This window comes from Chenopodium album, chromosome 14 (genome assembly GCF_948465745.1).
Source record: "Chenopodium album chromosome 14, dcCheAlbu1.1, whole genome shotgun sequence".
NCBI lineage: Eukaryota > Viridiplantae > Streptophyta > Magnoliopsida > Caryophyllales > Amaranthaceae > Chenopodium > Chenopodium album.
The window spans coordinates 26830884-26854636 of NC_137847.1; the positions used below are offsets into that span (position 1 = coordinate 26830884).

The 23753-nt window shown below is 36.1% G+C and overlaps 1 protein-coding gene and 1 non-coding gene across 2 annotated transcripts; one reads left to right on the forward strand and one right to left on the reverse strand.

Annotated features, from left to right (window-relative positions):
- The first annotated feature begins 3659 nt into the window (after positions 1-3659).
- LOC145577939 (uncharacterized) lies at positions 3660-4598 on the forward strand. The gene has a single exon (XM_081635356.1). The coding sequence runs from the start codon at positions 3660-3662 to the stop codon at positions 4596-4598; it is 939 nt and encodes a 312-aa protein (XP_081491482.1).
- A 4237-nt stretch (positions 4599-8835) lies between these two features.
- On the reverse strand, positions 8836-8942 carry LOC145580553 (small nucleolar RNA R71). The gene has a single exon (XR_014099571.1). It is a non-coding gene; the product is annotated as a small nucleolar RNA R71 (small nucleolar RNA).
- Positions 8943-23753: the final 14811 nt, after the last annotated feature.

Genomic DNA, 23753 nt, shown 5'->3' on the forward strand with positions numbered 1-23753 from the left:
AGTTCAAATGAGTAAAAACATGGGCAATTATTGCTTAGACCTTAAGAGTCATCAAACTAACTAAACTATCTCAATGACATTAATACCGCAATCTCTTGAATAACTTTCTGGTTATTGTATTTGACCAACCTTTGTCTTAGCTTCTGTTATTATTATTATTATTAATTTATTTTATTTTTTTTTTATTTTTTATTTTTTATTTTTTTGTTAGAACTACTCGTATGATCTTTCGGATTTCACTTTCATGAACTTTTTTAAATGAACCAATACCCTTGTAAACTTATATCAAAATCATGGCCATCGATTTTCTCTTACTGTCCGAAATATAACCGATTCACCAACCCACACCTGAGCCTGATTTTTCATATATCAATTTCAGTTTCAACACAGTTGCTTTTGCACTATATTGGACAAATATTTGCTTCCATAGTTCCTTGTGCTTCATATAGGAAAGCATGTAAAAGCAAAACCTCTCTTAATCATACTTATGAAGGTTAGGTTTTAAAAAAAATACTTATGAAGGTTTGAATAATTAAAGCAATCCTAAGTTGATTATACTGACAAGTGAGCAATTAAATTAACTATTAAACCCATGTTGTGAAATTGATCAATAATAACAAATTAGCAATAAAATAAATACATTGATTATTCATAAACTACTCATACAACATTAATTGAGGTATAAAGGTAATTAAACATTTTCAGGGTTAAAAATGTCCTAACATTATTCATAAGAGTATTTTCTAAAATAAATACATTGATTTTTCATAAATTACTCATACAACATTAATTGGGGTATAAAGGTAATTAAACATTTTCAGGGTTAAAAATGTCCTAACACTATTCATAAGAGTATTTTCCCACTTTTTATAAGGTAGGGATACAAATGTGAAAGTAAAGTTATTAATTAAATAGAGTAAAAAGAAATATATAGTGAGTTTTACCTTTAAGTTTTATACAAATGTGAAAGTCAAATTGCTTATTACGGAGTATGTTAATAAGTTTAATATAAATGTTAAAGTCAAATTGTTTTATTATGTTGATAAGTCTTATGTCGATTTGACCAAGTTTGATCTTAACTTATTATAGTTTGACAATAATGAACTTAACCCGACTCAACATTGACGTATACAGATATCTTATGTAATCCAAACTATTTTGAGTGGATTAGTGATAGCCCAACTTGTTTTCAAACAAAACAAGTTGAATTGACACGACTTAATCTAATCTAAACGGATCAGGTGGATTGAAATGGTAACTTTGACTCATTATGACCCAATCACCAAATGGTCAACTCGTAATTGAATTGATACGATATAACCAGTTCATACTATAATCATGTTCCTATATAACCGACACAATGAAACTTGACACATATGCCTAACAATATATTTCATGATAAAATTTTATTTTTATACGTTACTAAAAAAGCGACGGTCAAAATTTGTATATAAATAGTGAAAAAAGTCAAACGTCTCATCTTGACTCAATAGATCTGGACTCAAAATTGACTAGACCTGAACTAACCCAAGATAAGTGAGGTGGATCGGAACAAAATGGTAACCACGAAAAAGGGCTATCGTTCCATCCCACCTTAAGAGGAATTTGACTCGTTATGACTCGATCTATCAAGGGTCAGCCCATAATTGATACAATATTTCAAGGTGACAGCTCTAGCTATAACTAATAGTCAATTACAGATTCATTATTACGCACTTATTCATCTAACCATCGTAATCATACTTCATTTGAAAAAATACACTTCATAGTTAACATTGCAGAGTATAATTTTTTTTTGACACAGCATAAATTATAATTGATAAAAAAGTGCAAGTTTAAGCTCATGATTATATAATTGGTTTCAATATTCATTAATTCATATGGAGTAATTATTTTTATGTTAATTTTTTTTTTGAAAGCTTTTTCTATCTTAATTTAACCACAAATAAAATGGCATAAATGAATTACAGAGTATAATTTTTTTTTTTGTTTATGATATTAATGTATACAGCTTATATTTTTAACATTATAGAGTATATTTTTTTTTCTTTATGATATTAATGTATACAAAGCTCTACAAATTAATCTATCAATTTCAATAAATGTAATCATGATTTAGTAAATGAATTATGTTGGCAGAACAAAATATACTTCATACTATAGTATGTTATTATTATTAGTATTTTTTAAACATTATTATTATTATATTTTTCTTTTTAAAACATAATATTATTATTAATAAAGAATTAAAGATTGGCTTAACGTAATTTTTGATTTAGCATCTCTTCTGATTAATACTCAGTAAAATCTTGTATAAAAAGAAACTGAAAAAGACAAAACAAAACAAACCCCAATTAATTTGTTAGTAGTCGGCACACAAAATCGAACAAACCCATAACAAACTTCCCACACATCAATCACCCATTTAACGTTTCTTTTTTTTTTGAAAGGGTTTGTTAATCATATTTCCCATGTTATCAAAAATTAAATAAAATTATATTTCCCACAAAATCGAACAAACCCCAATTAAGAAACTCTAAAATATTGCTCAAATTCGTTTTTGATTTCTGTTTTCTGGTATCAAATTGCAATTTATTGGAGTAGATTCTAGATATTGGAGAATCAATATTGATTGTTTGGTATCATCTTGTCTATCTTGGAGTTGATTGAAGATAGTAGCTTGTAGATTGAGGAAGAAACAAAGACAAGTAAGTTTAGCAAATCGACTCAACTAGCTTATGAATTGTCTTAATTTCAGTATTGTTCGGCAAGTCGACTCAATTAGATTATGAATTGTCTTAATTTCAGTACTGTTATTTTAATTTCATAGTATGTTAGGCTAAGTCTTATTAGGTTTGAAATGTTAGAGATTTTTTTTTCTTTTTTTTTTTTTATCAAATTTGGTAAGTATGTTTATGGTTTAATTGGTTTGATAATCTAAATTAATAAATAAGAATAAATAGTTTAGCAATATTATTTCCAAACATTTCCGTTTGGTAAAAAAATCTGAATATATTATAATAATTGAGACCATGAGCCTCAATTTGTAAGCAAAGATAATAATTTCCAAAAAGAAATCCAACAATATTTGTTACAACTACTGTAACTGCTAATACAATTTTATTTTATGTTTTTGTTTTTGCAAAGAAGACAAACAATCTTATTGCGGGATAATATAGGTAGATGATCCTTAAATGTTGACAACCTCTAGGTAATAGCACTATATAATAATGTGTACTTGATTTATAATGTGTTGTATGGATAAGATAATTTCTTCGTTCTGTTATTCAGTAGGTGCTTGTTGTAATTATCTTTGGATGTATCTGATGTATAACATGATATATGGGATTGTTAGGTGCTTATTACCATTATCTTTGGTTGTATCTCTTTTAGGGTGTGATTCAATTGTTGTATTGTGACCTTTAATTTATTAACGGAGTTTAAAATTAATACTTTTTCTTTTTTCATCGGTAACCCTTTGTCCCCAATATTATATGAATGGCTATTATTATAAAAATTAAATATGCATTTTTGTTGCAGAAAGTTTGTCTTCTTATTTTGTTTTAGCCAATCCAAGAATTCATTTCATTATTTTTCTCTTAGTTTATTACCTTTGTTGTTGATCCTCCATATAACTTCTTATGTTATAGAGTATTCTAATGGCAAACATCAACAAAGATTGGATTAATGCACCCCAAAGTGCCAAAGAATATATCAAAGGAGTTGAGAATTTTCTTGATTTTGCATTTCTAAATTCAACCATGGATGTAGAGGAAGATGATGAACCGGAAATTTTATGCCCATGTATGAAGTGTGTTAACAGATTCTGGTTCCCAAGGGAGGAGGTTTTCGATCACCTAATTGCTAACAAATTTAACAAGAGGTATAAAGTGTGGAACTTTCATGGCGAAGGATTGTTAACAGGGTCTTCTTCAAGGGGAGGTGGACATAAGTGTGATAATCATAGCACATTAGACAATATCGATGAGTTGATTAATGATATTTTCAGAGATGTTATAGGAGGTTCAAGCTCCGAAGCAGAAGAACTTCAAAAGGGTCCCGATGAGAGTGCTAAAAAGTTTTATAACTTGTTAGAGGATGCACGAGAGGAATTATATCCAGGTTGTAAGAATTTTTCTGTGCTTTCATACACAGTGCGACTCTATGTACTTCAATGCCTTAACGGGTGGAGCAATTCTTCTTTCGATGAGTTGATGAAGCTTCAATGTGCTGCCTTTCCATCTGCAAAGCTTCCCACTTCTTTTCATCATGCTAAAAAACTGGTGAAGAACCTTGGACTTAATTACAAACGAATTGATGCGTGTCCTAATGATTGTATGCTGTATTGGAAAGAACATGCAAATGACAAGTCTTGCCATGTTTGTAAAGGTTCTAGGTGGAAATTAAATGAGAAGAAAAAAGAGGAAGGTGCATTGCCCGACGAAGGAATTCCTGCAAAAGTTTTACGTTACTTTCCTCTTAAACCTCGCCTACAAAGGTTGTTCATGTGCTCTAAGACGGCTGAACTCATGACATGGCATGAAACCGATCGCAAGAAAGATGACAAATTAAGGCACCCTGCTGATGGACAAGCTTAGAAAGATTTCTATGTTGTGCATCCTCAATTTGCAAGTGATTTTCACAATGTGAGGCTTGGTCTTACTACTAATGGTTTCAACCCATTCAGAACTATGAATGTGTCATATAGTATTTGGCCAGTTGTTTTATCCATTTATAATTTGCCGCCTTGGTTATATAATAAGGCCGAGTTCCTCTTTATTGCTTTGTTTAATTTCATGTTTGTTTGGTTTAATTTTGATGATATATTCTTGATTAGTGTAATTGTTCTTGATATTTTGTTGGTTCTTGATCTCTTTAGTTGTTTGTTGATAGATGATGATTCTTGAGTAGTTGTTTGGCTAGGAATTGGGTGAAACTTGTATGATTGATTTATTGATTGTGATTAATTTGGGAATTGTGTTGATTGATTGTTGAGATTAAAGTGATTAATGAAGGTTTGCATGTGTGTAATTCGATTAAGCCTTGAGAATTATGCTAGATTGCATTATAATTGCTAATGACACGACCAATTGATTTAGGAATTGCAATTATCGATTGGTTTTGATTGTGATTCTTTTAATTCGTTATATAGTGAACCTAGCTTAACAATTAGGAGATAGCTCTTTGATTCTAATTGATAGCTCTTATCATTAGTCTTCACAACCTTTGATTGGCATGATCTTCCCAAGTTGTTGCAATTGTCATGAATACTTGTTGATCCCCATTCCTAGTGTTTTATTTGTTTGGTTGTTTGTTTTGTTAGTTGTTAGTGTTACCTCTTACCTTTGACTTCACCTAGCTTAGGCGCATAATTGAGAGTGCTTGAACGTTACTGTTCCTTTGGGTTCGATCCTTGACTTACCTCTATACTTGTATTTAGGTTTGTTAAGTGTTTATAAATTTGTTTGGCTCTAGGGAGGATTAGATAACGACCTACATTTTCTCTATGTCACTTTCTTGCTTTTCTTAGTTTATTTTGGATTTTCCTCATTACTTGTTTGTTTTTCTTTGATTTTAGGAAGTTTATGATGTTTGAGAAACTCTTAGGCATTATCTTGGGGTATTTAAGGCCAAAGATGCATCCCGATCCCTCCTTTTGAAGCCCAAAAGCCTAGGTGTGCAAGAGTCAAGTCCTCAAGGTTGCGCTCTTAAACCGCGTGGACATGAAGAGACGGTGTTGAACCAACCGTAAGAGCTTCAAAAAACTGCCTTAGCAACATGGATCATCCGGAGCGCACGGGGGCATTTTCGGCCGCACCCAAGGCTCATGCCCTACTCCCAAGGCACGGCCGCGCACGCAGGAGGAGCGGCCGCGCAGGTGGGTGGCACGGTCGCGCCCGAGCCAGTAGCGGCCGCGCACTCTCTCTTCCGTGTTTCCGTACCCATTTTGTTGCGGCCGTGCTTAGGGGTGAGAGGCCGCGCCCATTTGAGGTTTCTTTTGGACATCTAATTAACTTCTCTTTAGTTAGTTTTACTATATATAGGATTTCTTCAATTCTAGAGAGAGAATTAAGCTTAGATTTAGTTTTTAGAGAGAGAAGCTCTTGGATTTCGAAGATTTTGTTCCTTAGATTTTAGAGAGAGAAACTTGGTGATGTTGATTAATGCTACTTTCAATATTCTTCCTCTTTGATTTTGATCAAAGTTTTGTAAGTATTCTTTACACTTTAATGCAATTTCATGTTTGATTTTTTATTTTGATTGAATTACTTGTTGTTTGTTTGATTTGATTTTTAATAAAGTTTGAGCATATTTTGATTACTATGTTGATGATGAAATTTGTGATTAGATTAGCTTTGTTGTTCAAATTTGCAATGAGTAGTGAGTAGATTACTTGTTAGGAATAGGGTGAAGCATGTATGAGTGATAATTCATGATTAATTAGGGGAATTTGATTGATCATCATTATGATTGAATTTGTTAGTGAAATTTGTGCATGTGTTTGAAATCTTGAGGAGTGATCAACCTCAATTATCGTGCTAGATTGCATAATAAGTTTCAGTGACACGAACAATTGATTTGAAGGCTATTATTATCGATTGACCTAAATTTGCGATTTTCCTTTCAAGTCATTTGTAGAGACATCTGGCTTGACCCTAGGAAATAGCTCTTTGAGCGATTTTGATTGCATTTCTCGATTTCCCTTGCATTGTATGTTTGATGGAATTCTTTCCCCAATTAGCGTTCTTACCATGAGTGCATGTGAATCCTGACTCCCTAGCATCCCTCATAACATTCTCGTATTCATTTAATTGCTTTGTTAGAATAGCATAGACCAACCCGTTATTTTGAGATTTCGAAATAGGTTAGCCTAAGACCTTAGTAATTACCGCCTTCCCTTGGGTTCAATATGGACTTGCCCTTATACCTAGTTTAGGGTTGGGTTTAGTTTTATATGTTTTGTTTTGACCGGGGAATCTAGACACCAAAGACCTTGGTTTATCCCGCGTCATGTAGAACACTTGATGCACTTGTGATGCCAAGACAAAAGGGTCATCTTTAGAACACAATTTCTTAAAGTTAACGCGAGTGAGTCCGTAATCATCTACTTCCACATGGAAGGAATCACACTCTAACAACATAACACTAAATGCACTCAAATAATCGACCTCAATTATCGATTTTATAGCCCCATAATATGTGACATTAGCAAGAACAGGATTGTGATCCTTGCTACTTGCGAAACTTGGAGTCAAAGCGGTTAAAGAGACTCCGCTACTTTTAGTTTTACACCTTTCATCATGATCTCTACAGTAGAACTTATATCCATTACAAAAATATCCGGTGTACCTCCTTGCAACAGTAGAAGGACCTTTTGATAGCCACTTAATATTATCTGGGACATTATTCACCACAACCTTTTCTCTAAACCACACCACGAATTCATTGATATGCTCTTGCACCACTTTCCACCTTCTTTTTTGTTTGTTTCTAGACTTCTTCTTCACAAACTTTTCATGTTCCGTTCATAGTATTAACCATATAAGTGATGAGGGTCATTTATGGCATTCATTTGTTCCCTTTTAGGGTGATTTTAGATTGCTTTTATAGCTCTTTTCATTCCTTTTTCCTTAGTTTTGCTCTTTATTTCTTTAGTCTGTACTTTCCTTAGTTGATTTTCCATTTTCGTGTATTTCTTGGCTTATTTTGTCTTTTTCCCTTTTATTTGTTTGTTTTCTTTCATTTTCAGGTTAACATCGTTGTCCAAGGATTACCGAGGTTTCTTCCCGGGTTTTGCATTGATTGGGATGCTTTGTGTCTTCCATTTGAAGCCCAAGTATAGAGATGTGAAAGTTCCAAGATTCCTTAGGCCGTGCATTCAAGCCGTTGGGGGCACCAATTTTGGTGTTGAACCGACCGTTAAGGTGTTTAGAATTTTCCATGCTCCGTGTTCATCAAGCACACCAAGTGGAGCGCACGAGGAGCATCAAGTTGAAGGGGAAGAGAGCTGCCCTGCTCCTAGGTGCGGGCGCGCACGACAATGGCGCGGCCGCGCCTGTTGCTCCCCCTGTTCCGTACCCTCTTACTATTGTAGGTGTGGTTATAAATTTTGTTTGATTGGAGGAATTTTAGTTTCCAATGACCTAGAATCCACCCTCCGTAAAAAATGCGCCGTTGCCGGGGAATGGCGTAGTTGTTTGCTATTGTATTTGAGTCTATTTCATTTTATTTCAAAAAAAACTACAAAAAGATTTTTCTCTTTTAGGCTACACTTGTAGCCGTGCTACTAATTGTTTCTTTGAGATTGTATGCATAGGACAAAAGGAAGGACTTTAGTACCTTTTGATCCGGAAATTGAGAGGACAATTGCAAGAATAAGAGTTGCTAGACGATCTTTGAGTTCTAGCCCTTCAAGTGAAGAAGAACCACAACAAGAAGAACAAGCAAGCATGGGAGAAAATCCAAGAGTGGTATTGAAGGAATTGGGGATTCCCGGTGCATATAGGTTTAAAAGTGGGATTGCTCCACCTACAATACCGGCAAATGACTTTGATATAAGGCCAGCGATGATCACTTTGATAGAGAGGCGACAATTTAGTGGGGCTAAGCATGAAAGCCCACTATATCATCTCAAGGAGTTCAAAAAGTATTGCAACACTAACAAAGTGAATGGAGTTTCCCAAGAATTCATCCGCCTCAAGCTTTCTCCCTTTTCCCTCATAGGGCGTGCCTTGGAATGGCTAGACAAGGAGGTCAAGCCGAATTTTCTAAGGACATGGGACGAAGTAACCAAGGAATTTCTATCCTGTTTCTATCCACAAAAGAAAACGGCGGAGGCTAGAGCTTTTGATTCAAGGTTTCAAGCAAAAGCCTATTGAAAGCCTTTATGAAGCATGGGAGAGATACAAGGAGTATCAAAGAGAATGTCCTCACCACAGAATTCCTACATACTAAATTATTCAAATCTTTTATGAAAGCCTTAGTCCTCAAGGAAAGTCATGTCTAGATGGAGGAGCCGGAGGTCCCATTATGAATAAAACGGAGGAGGAAGTGGTAGACATAATTGAAGACGTAGTGAGGTACTATAGTGATTGGCAAGATAGAGAAAGGGAGTCAACTAGCAAGAGTAGCTCTTCGGTGTACTCGGTTGATCATCTAAATGCAATCAACAATCTATCCTCACAAATGACAAGCTTGGGGAAAGAAATGTCCGCTATCAAGGCAAAGTTGGAAAGTGCTACCTCCCAAGTTTTGAATCTTCCCTCCCAATCTAAGGGGAGAGGTATGTCTTCTAATCCTCAACCCTCTCCCTCTTCTTGTAACATGCCTAGTGGATGCTTGTTTTGTGATGTTTGTGGATCGTATGATCATGATGCTTCTAATTTTACTCATGCATGTATGGATGTTTGTGATGATCAAGATGGAAATGTGAATGAGCATGTGAATTATGTGTCAAAAAATAATGATTCTAGGTTTGAGAATCAAAGAGGTCAATGGAATAGGAATTACAACCATGGGAATTTTGACAAGTATGACCAAGGTGGTGGTAATAGGAACTAAGGGAACCAAAATTTTTGAGGTAACTATAATAACCAAGGTTATATTAGCCAAAATCAAAACCAAAATTATGGTAATCATAACCAAGGTCATGGTAACCATAATCAAGGTTATGGTCAAAATCAAAATAGGGGTAATTGGAACTACCAAGGTAGGGGAAATTTTCAAAACAATGCTCAAAGGGGTCCCCCACCCGGTTTTGTTCCAAAGACCAAAGGTGATAATTCCTATGCTCAACCCTCATCTTCTAGAATTAACTTGGAGGAGATCATTGAAAACCAAACAAAAATTTTGAACACTTACATGACGGTCAGTGACAAGAAGTTCAATGAGATGATGACACACAACAAAATGCATGAGACCCAAATCACTCAACTAGCTAACACCTTGAAAGATTGTGCTAGCCCTTCTTCATTATATTCTCAAGGAGTTGATCCTAAGAAACCCGTCTACTCTATTACCACAAGGAGTGGGAAAGTACTTGAGGAGAGAGTTTCTAGGATGAGTGAGGAGGATGAGAAGAGGAGTGACTCAAGTGAGAAAGAAGAGAACGATCTGTTAAAGAATGTGAGCAAAGAGGAAGCTCAAGAGAAAAAGAAGAGTGTTGAGTAAGTGCAAGAGGAAGTGAGAAAACCCGACCTTCCATACCCCTAAAAGTTTTTTAGGAACAAAATTGATGAACAATTTGGGAGGTTCCTTGATATGTTGAAGGAAGTTCATCTTTCAATCCCTCTCACCGAAGCCATGACCTAAATGACTAGATACTCCAAATTTCTTAAGGATATCTTGAGTGTCAAGAGAGAGTGCAATGAGATAGATTCGATAGAGGTTGGGGAGTGTTGTAATGCTTTGATTCACAATGACTTACCCAAAAAGATGAAAGACCCGGGCAATTTCTCCATTCCTTGCAAAACTAAAGGCAAACTTTTTGAAAATGCATTATGTGATCTTGGTGCTAGCGTTAGTATCATGCCTTATTCCGTCTTCAAGAAGCTTAAGCTAGGAGAGCTTCTTCCTACCAACATAACTTTGCAATTGGCCGATAGATCCATCAAGTTCCCCAAGGGAAGGGTTGAGGATGTTCCCCTTAAGATAGGTGGTTTTACTATTCCCGTAGATTTTATTGTGCTTGAAATTGAAGAAGATGACCACATACCTATCATTCTAGGGAGACCTTTCTTAACTACTTTGGGAGATTTGATTAATGTTAAGGGAGGCCTAATTACTTTAAGAGTTGGTAGCAATAAGGCAAGTTTTGAGCTAAAACCGATGCATGAGTCCTTGTCTTTTGTTAATGGAACCATGTGTGTTAATTCCCCTCGCTCCATTGATAATGTATGCATGATTGACTCTTCAACTAATGATGTTCTTGAGATTTGTGATGATGTGCTTTTGAGTTTTGATTGCAAGAAGGTTAGTTAAGAGAAAAAGGAGTTTTCCAAGCCCATGGATGAGGAGGTGATTGACATTCCTCATTAGTTTGAGCTTTACCCTCAAGAGGAGGAGGAGGATGATTCCAAGAGTATGGATGGTGAGAAAGCGTCTACTAGAAGGAACAAGGCAAAGAAGAAGGCGAGAGCTTTTAGGAAGAAAAGGATGAAGTTGAATCAAGAGAGGCTTGCTTTTGAGGTTTCATCAAGTGAAGTTTCATCTAGCAACAATGTGAGGTTGCTAAAAATTGAAGAGGAGTTTGTTCCATCCGCCACTTTGAACAAGGTGGTGTTCTTTGACCCTCCATGATTTGGAGGAAGAGTCGAGCTAAGGACCTTAAGCAAGCTCTTCACGGGAGGCAACCCGATTTTCTAACCCTTTCCTTTTGATTCCTATTTTTCTTAATTTTCTTTCTTTTGTTTTCCTTTCTTTCACTTGTTTTCTATTTGGATTGATAGGTTAGATTCATGGGAATTGGATTATTTCAAGTGAGCATGAGCAATGGAAAGGTGTTTCGTGTTTTTAATGAGAATATGTTCTATTTTATCGAATTTTGAGGTAAAAGGGTAAGGTACCTTGGGATTGAGTTGATTAAGATTTTCGAAAATTTTAGTGAATATTTAAGGTTTCAAGAGGTTTGAGTTGAATTAAGGTGAAGGAGAAATTAATGTGCAAGTGCGCTCTCGTGCTTGCGTTCTCGTGAATTTTAATCATGAACAAGTGATTTTTGAAAAAACAAAAAGAAATTCTTATGTGATTTTTGGTCTGCCCCCCTCGTGGGTATCACTTGATCATGACGCTCGTGAGCGTCGATGAGAGCGCGAGCACGAGAGTAAGCACAAGAGGGAGCAAGCCCCCCTGGCCTTGGCTGGTGCGCACACACAATGTATGTGCGCGCACGCACCAGCAGGGGCAGAGCTACCCTCTTCTTTTCAAGTAAAATCAAGCAACAATTTTAAGAAAGGAAGACACGGGCGCGGGAGCGTAGTAAAGTCGCGCGGCCGCGCACCTGGGCAGCGCCGAGCCTCTATTTCTTTTCTTTCTTCTTTCTTTCCCTCATTTCCCCTCAACCTCATTCTTGCATGTACGACCCTCATTCTCACTCTACAGAACCGAGACCCTACCTCCATTTCTCACATATTTCTTCATCAATTCATCGGAAATCCATCAAAAATCAACATTTTCCTTTTACAAATTCATCTTTTACAACAATAATCATACTACTTACTTCCATTTTCAATCTCCAATCTCTCTCCTCCATTAAAGACCAAATTTGGGGCTTTTTGGTTTGGTGGGAATTGGTGGCTAATTCTTGTTCAATCTTGCTTCTAGTATGGTATAATTATCTTCTTAAACTCTTATTTACATTTTATATCATTTTGTTGCAAGAATTTGATTGTTTATGTTGTGAATAGTAGTACTATGTGTTTTGATGAATTGTTTGATTGAATGTGATATTTGGTTGATTATTTGTGTTGATTGTTGATTGATTTTTACTCACATCGTGTTGTACATTTGTGAAGAAAATTTGGTTTAATTGGTGGTGATTGTGAGAAGTTAAAAATTTTGAATATTGGTAGTAAGGTGTTGTTTGTGTGCTTGGTGTTATTGGTTAAGGAGTTGTGATATTGGTGATTGGAAGTGTTTTGTGGTATTTTTGTGGTGTTTGTGGTGTTGATTGATTGGTTTATGAGTTGATAAATTTGGGGGAAACACAATGTCGAAGCTTGTTCGAGCCTTTTCCTCTAAGAAACCAAAAACCAACATCACAATCGAAGAACCTTCTTCAAACCCGTCTACTTCCCAAACAAAATAACCTAATCCTTTGGCAAAGATAAAAATCAATGACCCAATCCAAAAAGCTCGATATGCCAAGCTAAAAAAGAACCAATCCTTTAAACCCTCTCGGCACTACTTTCAACAAGACATGATCAAATTGGGTATTGATGAGGATTTGAGGGAATTGTTTAGCAATCTTCGCATGAGCACCTTTGTGAGCACGTGTTACCGTACCTACCTTGAGCCAACTTTGGAATTTTTTGTTACGGTTTCATGTGAGGTGGTAGAGGATAATAACTACTGGATCCATTTTCATCTTTTCAACATTCATCATGATCTTTCTCTTGCCGATTTCAATGCGGCACTTGATCTTAATCTGGGGGCGGATGTCTTGCACCCCGAGTTCTTCTTCAAGAATGAGTATGACCAAAATTCTTTGCGGAGTAATATATCGGGGGAAGGCAATTTCATTACTCGGTATGACACCATAAGCAAGGTATTCCAACCGTGTCTAAGGGTTCTTCATAGGATTTTGGGAAATTCGATAATCCCTAAGCAAGAATTGGGAAAGATGAGTCAATTGGAGCTCGGATACTTTGGTTGGCTACTAGAGAGGAGTACCGGGTTCATTTGAACTTAGGGTACATGTTCTTGAGATATTACAAGGGGTTGCAAGAAAGGGAGTCCGGAGAGATCCCTTGTGGTAGTATGGTTACGAGGCTCGCGACCAACCTTCATCTTGACCACTACTTACCCTCTTGTACTCCGGTGGGTAGTTCGAGCACCCTCTACCTCGACATTGCACAATTGAAGCAGGTGCAATTTTTGGCCAAGAATGAAGATGATGAGGTGTTTGATTGGCTTAGGGAGAACAAACATTGGTGCTATCTCCCTAACCCATCCTTGACTTCTATCCACCAAGAGGATGTGCCTAATGTGTGGCATGTACCCTTAAGTAACCGCCTCCCCTATGGTGATGATGATGAGGAGATGGTTGAAGAAGATGAAGAAGAAGAAGAAGAAGAACTACAACAACAACGACAACCACGACAACATCAAAAATTTTCTAACCCCGATATGGATGCTCTAAGTGCACAAATAAAGGGGATGCAAATTAGATTGGCAGGGATGTGCGACCAAGATTTCGAGGCAATTTATCACCAAATGAGAGGCATCTCAGAGATGCAACAAGGTATGTTTCTCCAACAATAACATTTATATGATGCGAGTGTTAACCGTGGGGAGGTCTCCCCCGCGGTTAACTACCCATACTTTCCACTCCAACTTGGTCCTATACCATCAGGCGGGTACCCATATTGGCAAGGACCCCCGGGGTCTAGCACCGTGACTCGCTCATTCCCCGATGAGCACGGTAACTACGATTACCATGTTCCCGGTGGGAGCGATTATAAAGGTGATCCTAACTACTCCTATGTTCACCCCGATCATCAACTACCGCTCGCTTTGCCCGAGCAATATACTCTCCTTGCCCCTTAGCAATAAGACAACTTCAAGGGGCACTACGGCTGGCCACCCGGTTAAACCGGGGGATGGGATCCTTATGGTCCCCCATCCGGGTTCTCCTATGACGGGGATGACAATGATAGTGTTGGGCCGAGTGGTAGCTAGTTCTCCTATTTTGTGCCTTTTTCCTCCATCTCTTATTTTATGTGATGCTTGCTTTGAATTGATGGGATGTTGAGATGTATTCTTGTTTAGCTTGGGGGAACTCTATTTTATTAGGGGTTTGTCACAGTGGCCAATATTGTTGTTGTGCATTGCCTGTCTACTTTTTGCCTTGATGTTTGATAATTGCTTACCTTGGTCTATCATTGATGGTGTTTGATTGTTGTTTCTATGATCTTTCCATGTCTTTTCTTTCTCTCTTGATAATGGTGTTGTTGTGATGATTTCTATGATGATTATGATGCATGTTGTTTGCTCCCATGAATCCAAAGCCCTATTATCTAAAACCCTTGAATCCAAATCCCTTAAATCCAAATCTTGTAGTTTAAGTGTTTAGTTGCTAGTTTAGTGTATAGTTCCGTTAGTTTTCTTTGCTTATTCTTACTTTGTTATAGATCTATTTTCTATTTTTCTTCTCTCTTGGCTTTGATGATGATTCTATTATTTCTTGGAGCTTAATGAAGGTGGTTGATCTTTCGCCTTATTTTTTATTAGCATTGCTTGGAAGCCCGGTGAGATCCTTCTTATTTTCTTTCTTTTATTTCTTTACTTTTCTTGGATGCATAGATTAGGATTAGTTTTAGGAGAAGTTGAACGGTTCGAGGATGTATGCTTGTAACACCTTAGAGTGTTTGGGATCATTGGCAATGTTGTCAATTGATCACTTGTATGACGATTGGGAATTACGTGTTATATTTGCATCTTTGTTCCTTTCTTTATTTTCCTACTCTTCCTTTATCTTTGTTTTCGTCTTTTCTTTATTTTTCTTTACTTTTCTTTCTTTTCCTTTCTTTTCCTTTCTTTTCTTTTCTTCTCTTTCTTTTTGTTTTTGGTTTGTATAAAGTTTTTGAGGCTTTATTCTTCTTTTTGTTATCTTCCTTGTGAAATGGACTAAATACTAACGGACTTTTGCTTTTGAATGAACATCTTCCTACTTGGTAGGGGTATACACGGTTTGAGAATATACTTGGTTAATTCTAGGATGGCGTATGCTAAGGTAGCTTGTCTAAGAAGTAGGGGGATCATGAAACCCAATTCTACTTGTTTGTGGCATGTTTGGTAGTTGCTTCCTATAGTCGATTTGACGCCAATAGTGAGTTTTTGCTACATCCATTTTAGGTTTACAATTTTTCAAGCCTTCTACACTTACTTGCATGAGCGGCATGGATCCTTAATTATTGCGGACCTAAACTAGAATCTTGACTCATAATTCTCAAGACCGAGACTGAACCATCTAGGTAGGACAAAGACATCTTTTCGGGGTGGTAATTTTTATTTTCTAGGAAAATCTTCATTATTTTTGGTTTTTGGGTTTACATTTGCATTCTTGCTAAACATTTGAGCCTTTTTCCCTTCTTTTCATGCTACATCTTTAGAATTTTGTGCCTTTTGTTTCATTTTTGTTCCATTTTTGGTTTTTGTGAAGCAAATGATCATGTTATTGGAGATTGTGGTATATGAGTTTGGGTATTGGTTCTTATTTGTAAGTAAGCTTATATTTTGTATATTTTGTGAATAATGGCAAGTGAATAAATGAAAAAGCCGTCTGTAGTTTTAAAAAAGGCAAGGACATTCAAGTGCAAAGTTGAAAAAGCCGTCCATAGTTAAAAGGGCGAGGACAATTATTATGAATTTGGAAAATGCAAAAAAAAAAAAAAAAAAAAATAAAAAATAAAAAATAAAAAGAGTGAAAATGAGAAAATGCAAAAATATTTTGATGTGAATCTTTTCTCCCTTTTTAAGCATAGAGGACAATGCTTCATTTAAGCTTGGGGGAGCAGCGTTTACGCTTTTTTTATATATGATTGTGAGTATAGCTTTGAATAAGCTTGGGGGTGTTAGTTTGTTTTTGTTTGGTGATTACTTAGTTATGAGGAGAAGGTTTGATCACCCTTTTGCTTCACTAATTAGGAATACCACCTAATTCTAAATTTTAAGCCTACCCTCAACACTACAAAATTTGGAAAAAGGACCCCTAATAAAAGATCCGTCATTTTAATAATAGGTTTGTTTGATGTAGGAGATCCAATATTAGTGATAACGGGTCTCTTAAGTGCAATAGGTCCCACCAATTTAATTAGAGGAGAGATATGAAACCTGTTGTGAAACCTAACGGGTCTCTAAAATATAGTAGGGCCCACTAATTTTGGGATGGGAAAAACAATAGAAGTCTAGGAGACCCGTTGTGAGACTGAACGAGTTTCTTACCTTCTTAATTCTCTTATATCATACCTTATTGAGGCCTTTCATTCTAAAGCCCATTTCATTCTTACCTTCTTAGTTATCAACGCCACTTGGATATTACCTTATTAATTCATTCTTATATCAACGCCACTGAATGGTTGGTAATATCCAATTCTTACCTTCTTAGTTATCAACGCCCCTTTCATTCTAAATCCCATTTATTGAAAATATCTTAATTATTCTATCTTCATTTACCTAAATTTGTAAATACTGAAGTAATTTGAGCATGCTTTAATGGTGACGGAAGAAGATCCAATTGAACAAGCAGTAATTGAGAGGAGAGAGAGATTGAGAGCTCTTAAAACAGCTTAAGAGCCTTTCAAACCCCAGATGGGGAATCGTCACAACCCAGAAACAACTCTAAGGATGGAGATGCCGGTAACAACGAAAACAGGTTTTGATTCTATTTGTACTCTCGAATTTTTCTTTAAATTTATTATAATCCTTTTGTTGGATCTATTGAAAGATTATGTGATTGGTTAATTCGCACCAAAATAATTTAGATTCGAAGTTTTATGAGTAAAGGTCCGAAGATCTGTGAAAGGGACGAAAGTGAGGGCAAGAGCAAAAGTTTCTGCTTTACCAAATGACTATTCGAGATCTACTAATGTTTCACCACGATTCAAGTATTATTGCTTTTTTTAAAAAAATTAATTGCTAAATTGTTCAATTCATTGAAACTCGTCGTGTTTTTTGTTGTTAATTGCAATTGTTTTGTTTGAGTAAAATTTTAGATTTGGCTTTCAATTGTTGGTGTTCTAATCTTTATCTGGTTTTTCTTTTTTTTTTTTTTTTTAGTTTGAATGTTAACTTAGATTATTGCTCTTTATTTTACTAAATCTTGACTTGTTTATTGGCTCTTAATTTAGCAAGATGTATTTTAATTTCATATAACTACATATCATTTTGCATAATTGTTCCTAATATTGTTATATTATTGGGCGTAATTATTCCTAATATTATTTATATCATTGGACAGATTATGCTATTAATAATCATCAAAGGAATACGGAGTACAAGATGGAAGGAATACGGACTACAAGATACACTATTAATGTATGCATGGTCGTATGGAGTATATACTTGTAAATTATTCAATAAGCTACCACTTGTAAATAATTCTAGTAATTATTTTGTAAATTTCAATAATTAATATATGTCGGTTTGTTTAATTACATATTCAAAGTTTGCATTTTCAGTACTCCGCCAATTCAATAAAGCAATGAAATTCAAATTTCAAAATAGAACGTATAATAAAAAAAATCACGAGAATTTTTTTTTTACAAAAAAAAAAGAAGAAAGAGACCAGTTATGTAGCATATTTGGTCTGTTTGATACCCCACTGAAAAGACTTGTTATGTTAAATAACGGGTCTCTTATTCTTCGAAATAATTTTTCAAAGTACTAGTCTGACAAACCTGACTTCTTAATAAACCGGTCTGTTATATTTTTAAAACAGACCCCCCCAAAGAGGCGGTTTGTTTATCTGACAGACCCCTTAGCTAGAGACCTGTTGCTTGGTGGTTTGTAAAGCATTTTTCAACGGGTCTCTTTGCAGCTTTTTGTAGTAGTGCCTCACCCTTTTTGCCCTTACATTACAACCTTTGAAAGTCCTTTTGATCTAGAGGTTGAGTAACATATCGGGGGAGGGAATTATGAGTTATAGCCTATGGAGAGGGATGCGTAGTCAAGACGTCGAGTAGCCTAAAATATGTTCTTTTCCGGATCCTTCGAGGAACTATTGAGATTCTCACTAGAGGGAGATTTGAGACTAGTAGGGAAAACGCGGTAAGATTGAATGGGATGAAGGTGGATTGTGATTACTAGTTCTCTACGCTTAGAATATTCTACATTTCAATCAACCTTAGATATCTTGGAACGTGTATACCCTTATTTTCCTAAGAAATTGGTTTATTCATTTGAAATGTAGTCATTTTGTAAAGTCCAATTCGTAAAGGTTTTGATTTTACTTTTCTTTTGATTTCTTTTACTTTAGTGATTTGCCTCATGCTTGTTTGTTGAGAGTTATGGGTTAAGCTCTTAGGAAACCTTTAAGAGACCACACTCGTCCTCAAAGGCGACTTTGGGGTTTAAAGGGCTTGTTGTAGCTAAAAACAATCGTGATTCCTACGATAGTGAGTCTTAGTGTATATTCTTATCTCATGTCTTTCTTTTTCCTTTTTGAATAAGTCTTTCATCCTTTTCTTGCTTGCTTGGTTTTGCTTGAGGACGAGCAAAAGTTTAGCTTGGGGGAATTTGATGAGTGTCATTTATGGCACTCATTTGTTCTCTTTTAGGGTGATTTTAGATTGCTTTTATAGCTCTTTTCATTCTTTTTTCCTTAGTTTTGCTCTTTATTTCATTAGTTTGCACTTTCCTTAGTTGATTTTCCATTTTCGTGTATTTCTTGGTTTATTTTGTCTTTTTCCCTTTTATTTTTTTGTTTTCTTTCATTTTCAGGTTAAGATTGTTGTCCAAGGAATCCCGTGGTTTCTCCCCGGGTTTTGCATGGATGGGGATGTTTAGTGTCTTCCATTTGAAGCCCAAGTATGGAGATGTGCAAGTTCCAAGTTTCTTTAGGCCGTGCATTCAAGCCGTTGGGGGCACCAATTTTGGTGCTAAACCCACCGTCAAAGTGTTTAGAATCTTCCATGCTCTGTGTTCATCAAGCACACCAAGTAGAACGCACGAGGAGCGTCAAGTTGAAGGGGAAGAGAGCTGCCCTGCTCCCAGGTGCAGGCGCGCGCAACAATGACGCGGTCGTGCAGTGTGGTGGCGCGGGCGCGCGGTGCTCTGGCGCGACCGCGCCTATTGCTCCCCCTGTTCCGTACCCTCTTTTGCGTGGCCGCGCATCTTCTTGAAGAAGGTCGTGCCTGTACGGGTCTATTTTGGATGATCTAATCAACTTCTCTTTGTTAGCTTCACTATATATAGATTTTTCTTCTATTTTTAGAGGAGTAGAAGAGAATTTTGGGAGATTAGATGATTCATTAGAGAAGAATTAGAGAATAGTTTAGAGAAAGAAACTCATGGTTGATGATTGATGATTCTAAGCACATTTCCTTTGATTTCATCAAAGTTTGTAAGGATTTCTTTTACTTTAATGCAATATTTAGCTTTTGATTCCAATTGTTTTGTTGATTGTTCAAGTTTATTGATTAGTTGATTGGATTTGTTTGATTGAAATGATGATGATGAATTCGTTGAATTGCTTAGTTTTGATCTTGACTTCTTCCATGGATTGTGAGTAGTTTACTTGCTAGGGATGTGGTGAAGCATGTTGGAGTGATGGATCATAGCTAATTGGGGGTTTTTGATTGATTTAGCATTGTGATTAAATTTGTCGATTGATTTTGTGCATGTGTGTGATTATTTATAGAGTAGCTAACTTTAATTGTCATACTAGATTGCATTGTGAGTCTACTTTGATACGGACAATTGATTTGTAGCTCGCATTTGTCGATTGAGCTTGGTTAGTGACGTTCCTAGTTAGATTCTTTCGTAGTTGGTGCTAGCTAGACCTCTAGGAGATAGCTTTGTCGAGCTCTTTTGATTGCATTGGCTATCTTCCCTCGCAATACTCGAATCAATCAATCTCCAACCCGATTAGTGTGTGTCCATTGCAAGTACATGTGGATCCTAAATCCCTAGTGTTTTGATATATTGATTTACTTTGTTTGTTTAGTTGAATTTAGATAACCTACACTACCTCTTACACTACGAAGTAGCTTGACATTGACCGTAGCAAATTTCCCCCCATTCCTAGTGGTTCGACCCGAACTTGCCTTATTACTAGGTGTAGGCTTGGTTATAAATTTAGTTTGAATGGAGGAATTTTAGTTTCCAACGACTTAGAATCCACCCTCTGTCAATAAGTAAGGTAATAAAACAATATAAATTTAAACATAATGGACAAGATATTAAAAAAGTTACTCACTTGATGTAATTTTCAACTTGGTCATCTTGACAATTAAACAACACATAACGATGTGCTAGAGCCATTATGTCCGAATCAAGAGTGTATGCCTTCTCTTTCTTATTACCTTTCTTTTTCCTCCCAAGAGGATAACCTGCCTTAGGGAATAAAAGTGATTCTTCATCAATTTCATCAGTTTTCTCTTGACATCTGTTAAACCACTTAGATTGCTTCTTTACACTAGCATTCAAATACATAGAGCAAATATCAAGCACTCTTCAGCCAAATAACCTTTTGCTATAGAAGCCTCAGGGCGACAAAATATATGATTTTAACTTTTTGAGGTACCTTTCTATAGGGTACATCCACCAATCACACACCGGTCCACCACGCTTGATTTCATCAACCAAATGAATCGGTAAGTGGATCATTATGTCAAAAAAAGAAGGTGGAAATATTCTTTCTAGTTGACAAAGAGCCTCAACAATTCCTGCTTGAAAGGCAATCTAAATCTTTCGGATTGATGACTCTCTTGCATATTTCCCTAAGAAAGCCACTAAATCTCATAAGAGGTAAAGCAACATGCTTTGGTAAATTTTATCTAATTGCTAGCGGAAGCAAGTGTTGCATTATTATATTAGCATCATGACTCTTGTACCTTTATATTTTCCCCTCCTTTACTTGTACACACCTTGAAATATTTGATGCACAACCTTAGGCAGCTTTGCCTTCTTCAAAACACTACAAAATATGCTTTTCTCTTCCTTCATCATTGAGAATGATGCTCTGGGCAACAAAACATACCGCTCGTCACCTACATCTACAAGATGTAGTTCTTCCCTTATACCCATTTCTTGTAAATCTAATCAAGCCTTATGATGATCTTTTGACTTTCCAGGTATGTCTAACAAAGTTGCGAGCACATTATCACAAATGTTTTTTTCAATGTGCATGACATCCAAATGATGACGACAACCACAATCTTTCCAATAAGGCAAAGTGTGGTAGACAGAGGACTTTCTCCATGGACAATCTACATATTTCCTCTTTGGTTGTAACTTTCTAAACATGTTTTCCCAGTTTTCCAACAAGCTTGAAATTTGATCCCCTGTTAAAGGATCTGGAGATGTCCTCTGTTCTATTTCCCCATTAAAAGACTCCATATCATGCAGCCCAGGATGGTTTTCATCTAACCATCGACGATGAGCCCAATAACACGATATGTTACTATTACTCAAGTGATGATGATCAGTCTGGTAGTGACAATAAGGGCATGCAAACTTCCCTTTGGTGCTCCAACTCGATAACATAGCATAACCTGGAAAGTTGTTGGTCATTGATTGTAAAGCTGCATGCATCTTAAATGTTTAACGCTTCTCCGCATCATAGGTGTCCAACCCATACTTCCAAAAATCTTTAAGTTCCTCAACCACTTGTTGAAGGTAGACATAAATATCATTTCCAGGAGAGGTGGGCTTAGAAATAAGGAGAGATAGCATTAAGAATTCTGGCTTCATGCACAATCATGGTGGTAAGTTGTTATTAATTAAAACAATAAGCCATGTACTATGTTATGTGCTCATTGTTCGAAATGGATTGAACCCGTCACTTGCAAAGCCCAGACGAAAATTACGTGTCTCATTAGCAAAATATGGGTATTTTTGGTCAAACTCTTTCCATGCCTCACCATCAGCAGGATGCCTCAACAACTCATCTTTTTTTCTTTCTTCATCATGCCACCTCATTAGCTCTGCTGTTTCTAAACACATGTACAACCTTTGAAGCCTTGGTTTAAGAGGGAAATGTCGAAGAACTTTTTCAGGGACTTGATGCACTTTCTTGGATGGTTGATTGCTAATATCTTCTTGGTATTCAGTCTATGTTTCTTTCCACCTTGGAGTATGACAAACACGGCAAGACGTGGCAGCTTCATGCTCCTTCCAATATAGCATACAATCATTACGACATGCATCAATCTTGTCATAATGAAGACCTAGATCTTTTATCAATTTCTTTACCTCATTAAAAGATTTAGGCAAATTGATGCATCTGGTAACACTTCTCGAAAAAGCTCCAAAAACTCTGAAATTTCTATATTAGTTAACCCATGAGTACACTTCAAAAGGTAAAAACGAATAAGAAATTATAGCTTTGAAATTTTTTTGCACCCAGGATATAACTCTTGTTTACCATCTTCAACTAACTTTTAAAACTTCTTAGCCTCATCATTCGGCTCATCTCCAACACCTTCATACCTTTCTGCCACATCTCTATGAACATCATATATTTGACGTTCAATATCATCATGCATGTCTTCAACATCCCTCTTAGTATTTGATGTTGATTACATGCCCTTTTCATAACAACGCCATCCTTCAATGCCAGGCTCGATCTCGTGTGCAATCAAAATGATTGAAAACTGTCTCTTTACGATGCAAAAAGAGGTGATAGCATGCCTTACACGGGCAAGTAATTTGATCTCCAATTGCTCGTGTAGAGAACGCTTTATTTAAATAATCCTCTACACCTTTCTCATTCTCATGACTAGATTGTAAGAAGTTGGTCCAACTACTCATTTCGTCTCCTTCATCTAAATTTAAACATAGTGAATTTAAAGATTTAAAATATTGGCATATAATTTAAACATGTCTAAAAGGAATGACAATATCCATAGAAATAAACACCCTTTTGGAGATTTTAATCTAATAACTTTTAAAGGATTTAGGTTCTGGGTTCGCCTATTCACTTAGACTTTTTTTTTGCTTGTCATAGTTATTTCTATCTTCTTGGTGATAATTCTCTTTGAAATAGAAAACTAAAACGCTTTAATAATAGTTCGTCACATCCAAATAATGAGTTTCTCATTGTAGACATCTACTTTTGGGCTCCTGTCCCGATAGGAAGTGCAATGACGATAAATAAAACCATCTTTGTGTTGGATTAACGTGAAGAACACTTATGGATAACTGATTGAATCAAAAGAACATAAAAATAAACTAGCCTAACCCAAAAACAAATGCATTAAGGTTCCAACAACTAAGCCCGATCATAATTAGGCTTAAGCCCGAGCTTAAAACCTAAAAATGAAGGATTTAGAGGCGCCTAGGTTAAAAATCAATGCTGCCGCAGAGATATCCGC

What these genes read in the sequence shown, in the direction of transcription:
- LOC145577939 (XM_081635356.1), top strand. Translation starts at nt 3,660, where the DNA reads ATGGCAAACATCAACAAAGATTGGATTAATGCACCCCAAAGTGCCAAA.